This window comes from Octodon degus, unplaced genomic scaffold (genome assembly GCF_000260255.1).
Source record: "Octodon degus isolate 3935 unplaced genomic scaffold, OctDeg1.0 scaffold00056, whole genome shotgun sequence".
In the NCBI taxonomy this organism is placed as follows: Eukaryota; Metazoa; Chordata; class Mammalia; order Rodentia; family Octodontidae; genus Octodon; species Octodon degus.
Window position 1 is genome coordinate 11,694,686 of NW_004524632.1, and position 4,311 is coordinate 11,698,996.

A 4,311-nucleotide genomic window follows, 5' to 3' on the forward strand; every position below is an offset into this window, starting at 1 on the left:
AGTTTATTTAACTCAGCATATCCAAACCACTATCAGCTCAGCAGAGTCAGCATGAAATGGAGAGGTAAGCTGCTTCCCCAGACATTTTTTATTTTTTATTTCCACAAAAGGTTGTGGGGCTGAGGAAGTGGCTCAGTAGAATAAGCGCTTCCCTGGCAAGCGCAAGGGCCCAAGTTAATCCCCCGTCCTGGAAAAAAAAAATTCCCAGCATAAAAGGTTTCAGTAAGTCACCACATTGCCTGGGGTGACTTTAGCTTGCAGTTCTGCCTCAGTCTCCCAGAGTGCTGGGATCATAGGCATTTCCCATCATGCCCAGTTAATAGAAAATTATTAATAAAAGCCAGGCCTGAAGGTACAGACCCACAGTCCCAGCTACTCAGGAGGCTGAGGCAGGATAATCCCTTGAACCTAAGAGTTTGAGCCCAGCCTGGGCAGCACAGTGAGACTGTGTCTCAGTAGTACATAGCCAAGGCTGACGAGATTAGCTCAGCGGAATAAAGCGCCTATGTAGGCAAGCACAGGGATTGCGGTTCCATCCCCGGCACCACATGCCACACCAGGCCACCGCCAGGGTGGGCTGAGCCAGCCACACACATACACAAAAGAAGTACCCAGTGAGGCATGGTCTGTGACCTGCAGAGGCTCCCCCACCCACTGGGCTGGAACCACTGCCACCTGGGGAGCTTGTTTTGGTGCTGCTGGCTGTGGGCAGCTGGCAGCTCCCGAGCTGGCTGGCACAGGCCACAAGGATGAGCAAGGTGAGGGCGCCCGGAGCTGCTGGGGGCTGCCACAGTTCTGTGGCTGCAGATGCTCCTCAAACCCTCCCAGGGAGGAAGCAGGCACGGAGCAGCGCAGCTACTTGTCCTGAACTTGCAGGGCTCTGCAGTAGCAAGGGCAAGGTAGTGTCCCTGTGAGGGACCCCAGGAGAAATGTCAGCTCTCCCCACATCCCCTGGTCCCTCAGGAGCCAGGGCCATCACCATCCTGCCCACAGTCCCAAAGCCACCATGGTCCCTGCAGCCACAGATGTGTCCTCTCACCAAGCAGCATCTCACTGGGACTGGTGGAGGCGCGGCTGTAATTCTAGTGTACGGGAGACGGAGGCAGGAGGGTTGCAAGTTTAGACTGTAGCAAGACCCTGTCTCGGAAAAAAAGCATAATGCAAACAAAATACATGAAATGCCGAGGCCAGGCCCCGTCCTGGCCGCTGGCCCGTAAGCTGCGTCTGAGGAAAGCAGCACACCCCTTGACTGACAACAGGCACAGAAGCTTCCGGCCCTGGCCTGCGTGCTGTGGCCGCTCTCAGTAGCCAGAGCAAAGCCCCACGGTCCCCCAGTCCCCCAAGAGTGCTCCCCTCCTGGTGGCAGGGAGTGGACACCGGGCCTTGGGCCGTGGTTCCTGGATGGGTGCTGCGACCGGCAGCTCACGGGGTCCCCGAGCTGAGCCCTGCGGCCCAGGCGAGGACCACGCACTGGGAAGGCTGTTCAGCTTCACCCATGTCCTACTGGGTGTCTTTCAGCTCTGCTGGCCTCGGGGACACAGAGGGACAAGAAGGTCCACCTCCCGGCCATGGTAAGGGCCCCGCTCGGGTCCCAGCTGCCACCGTCCCCTCCCATCCTCCAAAGGCAGGGCTTATCCCCTCCTGGCCGAAGCTTCGATGAGCCCTGAGTGGAGTCAGGCAGGACACATTGTCACCCACCAGCCACCACACCAGGCTTATGGGGGTGGGGGGACTCCTGGGCCTGGCACCCTCTTATCCCTCAGAGAAGCAAAGAGGGCTTTGAGGTGCTCTGCTCTAGCCTTTTTATTGCTTTCTTTTTCTTTTTCTTTCTTTCAGCCTTTTTCTCAGTTCTCTGTAAACTTGTCACCCTGCAGCACCTAGTGGTCAGGAAGCTGTTAGAAATGTGTTCTGCGGGCTAGGTGTGGGGCACATACCTGTCACCCCAGCACTATGGGAGGCTGAGACAGGAGGACCCCAAGTTCAAGTCCAGCCTGGGCACCTTAGTGACTCAGGGAGACCCTGTCTCATAGTAAAAAACTAAAAACTTGGGTTGGAGCCAGTGCAAAGGCCCTGGGTTTGCTCCTCCCCGTGCTGCAAAAAAGAAAGGTGGACGGGAAGAAGAGGGGAAAGGAGCAAGGAAGAGGGAAGGAGGAGAGCCCTGGGGGCCAAGACTGCCCCAGCAGACCCTTCCAGGGCTGCAGCCCAGGGACTCCAGTGACAGCTAGCCTCTGCTTTTGCAAAAGGGGAAACAGGCTCCTAATGGGAATGGTGCTGCCTGAGCCACACAGCAGGATCCCACAGGAGGCAGGACGGGGGCTTGGCCTCATCTACTCTCTGGGACCTGGGTGAGGGTGGTACTTGGGGGACCCTGGGCCCTGTTCCCCAGATGGGCTCCCAGCCACTCCTGCACAGGAAGGGGGCGCAACATCGGGGCAGGAAGCAGGGGCCCCACCTGCCTCGCTGCCCCTGGACCCCGAGCCCAGACAGGAAAGGAGGGCTGCCATCTCCTTCTTTCCTGGCGCCAGTGAAGACAAAAGACTCCACGGGTCCCCGGAGAGGGTGGTGGGACCTCAGCTCCCTCAGTGCAGGAAGCAGCTGCTGTCTCAGGAAGCTAAGGACGAGGCTAAAGGTGGCCAGGGCGCAAGGGAGAGGCCACCAAGGCAGCGATCGGGGCCCAGGGCGCAAGGGAGAGGCCACCAAGGCAGCGATCGGGACCCAGGGCGGCTGCTACAGAGCCACCTGGCCAGGACCCCACTGCAGGCCCCCTCTATGCTGCAGCACCCCACCCTGCCACGGTGCTGGGGCTAGCCTCCCCTGCACAAGCTCTTGTCCTGACTCTGCCTCCATTACAGCCGCTGATGAGCAGCTGGGTGCCTGAGGACACCGTGGTCACCCCTCCCGGATACCCCAAGCCTCTTGCCAGCTCCTCCCCAGGCTCCACCATGGAGAGCCACTGCCTGAGCCAGGTGGGAGAAGGCGTGGTTCATTTGACAGGGCAGGGTCTGTACCCCTCAGCCCCAGCAGCTGAAGCCCAGGGCCTGTTCACCCCCATAAAAAATGTATCTATTTATTTACTTATGATTTTTTGTCTTTTGGAGAAAGAATCTCACTATGCAGCTCAGGCTGGTCTCAAATTTGCAGCAATCCTTTTGCCTCAGCCTCCCAAGTGCTGGGATGACAGGCGTGTGCCACTATGCCCGGCCAAAACTTTTTATTATTTTGGTTTTTTGAGACGAGGTCTTGCTGTGTAGTTCAGATTGACCTTGAGCTCATGGTGGTCTTTCTGCCTCGGCCTCCCAAGTGCTGGCACTGCAGGCTGCTGGGAGCTGCCAAATGAGCCTGCCAAATGAGCCCCGGGTGGGTCTGGGGAGCCTAAGACGGATGATGTGAGGGACAAGGAGCAGGAGTCAAAGCTAGGGTCCTGGGGAGAAATTGTGTTCCTGCACCCCCAGAGCTTGATAGAGGCTGGAACTTGGGGGACGGTGGGGTGAGCACAGCCGCTCGCCAGAGACCCCACCGTCACAGCCACCCCAACTCTACATTTCCTCTCTCCAGGCCCGAGGACAGGAGGAAACCCCCTCGCAGGGCCCCGAGGCGGAACATGGCCCTGCACAGTGGCCAGCATCAGAGGAGCTGAGCCATCCGGAGTTCACCTCGGGGTAGCTGCGGACGCCAGGGGCCACTGGGCAGCTGACCTCGCTTGAGCGCTTGCCCGCCCCCCCCGCCCTCCCCAGCTCCTGGGGCCGCTGCACCGAGCAACATCCCCGACCCTTTGTTATTTTGAGGCGGGGTCTTGCTAAATGGCTACGTTGTCCAGGCTGGGCCTGAATTTACACCCCTCTTGCCTCAGCCTCCCAAACGCCTGAGATCATGCTGGGCGCCACACTCCCTTCTGTGTGGCCCCAGCTTGGCCAGGAGGCCAGGACTCGGCTGTGTGCCCTCACTGGGCAGGCGGCACTTGGCAGTTGCTGAACGTCTCCCCTCTGAGAAACCCCTGTGCCTGGGACTGCCACCCCCTTCTCCCCTCCAGGGACCTCGGACCAGCACGGGGTGAGCCCTGACTTCACAGGATGAGGCTGTGAGCCCCCGCACCTGTCCTTGGGGATGCTGAGCCCCAGCAAGACTCCCAAAACCATCTCCAGGTTGGGCCAGGATTCTACTGAATGCACGTCTCCACCCTGGGCAGGGAACCCCAGACTGCCAGCTTGGGGGGTCCATGCTGGGGCCCAGTGGCTTCCTGGGGCAGGGACGAAGAGGACCAGTCTGTGCCCTGGAAGGTGGCATCAAGAAGCAGAGCATATATATATATAT

The 4,311-nt window shown here is 59.3% G+C and overlaps 1 protein-coding gene across 5 annotated transcripts in view; it reads left to right on the forward strand.

Annotated features, from left to right (window-relative positions):
- Window positions 1-4,305, forward strand: part of Cd300lg (CD300 molecule like family member g) — a 9,999-nt gene extending 5,694 nt beyond the window's left edge. For 4 of the 5 annotated variants that reach the window (XM_023717993.1, XM_023717996.1, XM_023717995.1 and 1 more), the window contains 3 exons: window positions 1,519-1,571; window positions 2,853-2,966; window positions 3,556-4,305. In XM_023717993.1, the coding sequence (XP_023573761.1) occupies window positions 1,519-1,571; window positions 2,853-2,966; window positions 3,556-3,663 (275 nt within the window). In that variant the 3' untranslated portion in view covers window positions 3,664-4,305. The remainder of the gene's footprint in view (window positions 1-1,518; window positions 1,572-2,852; window positions 2,967-3,555) is intronic. The other variant, XM_023717994.1, reaches the window with a different exon arrangement.
- Window positions 4,306-4,311: the final 6 nt, after the last annotated feature.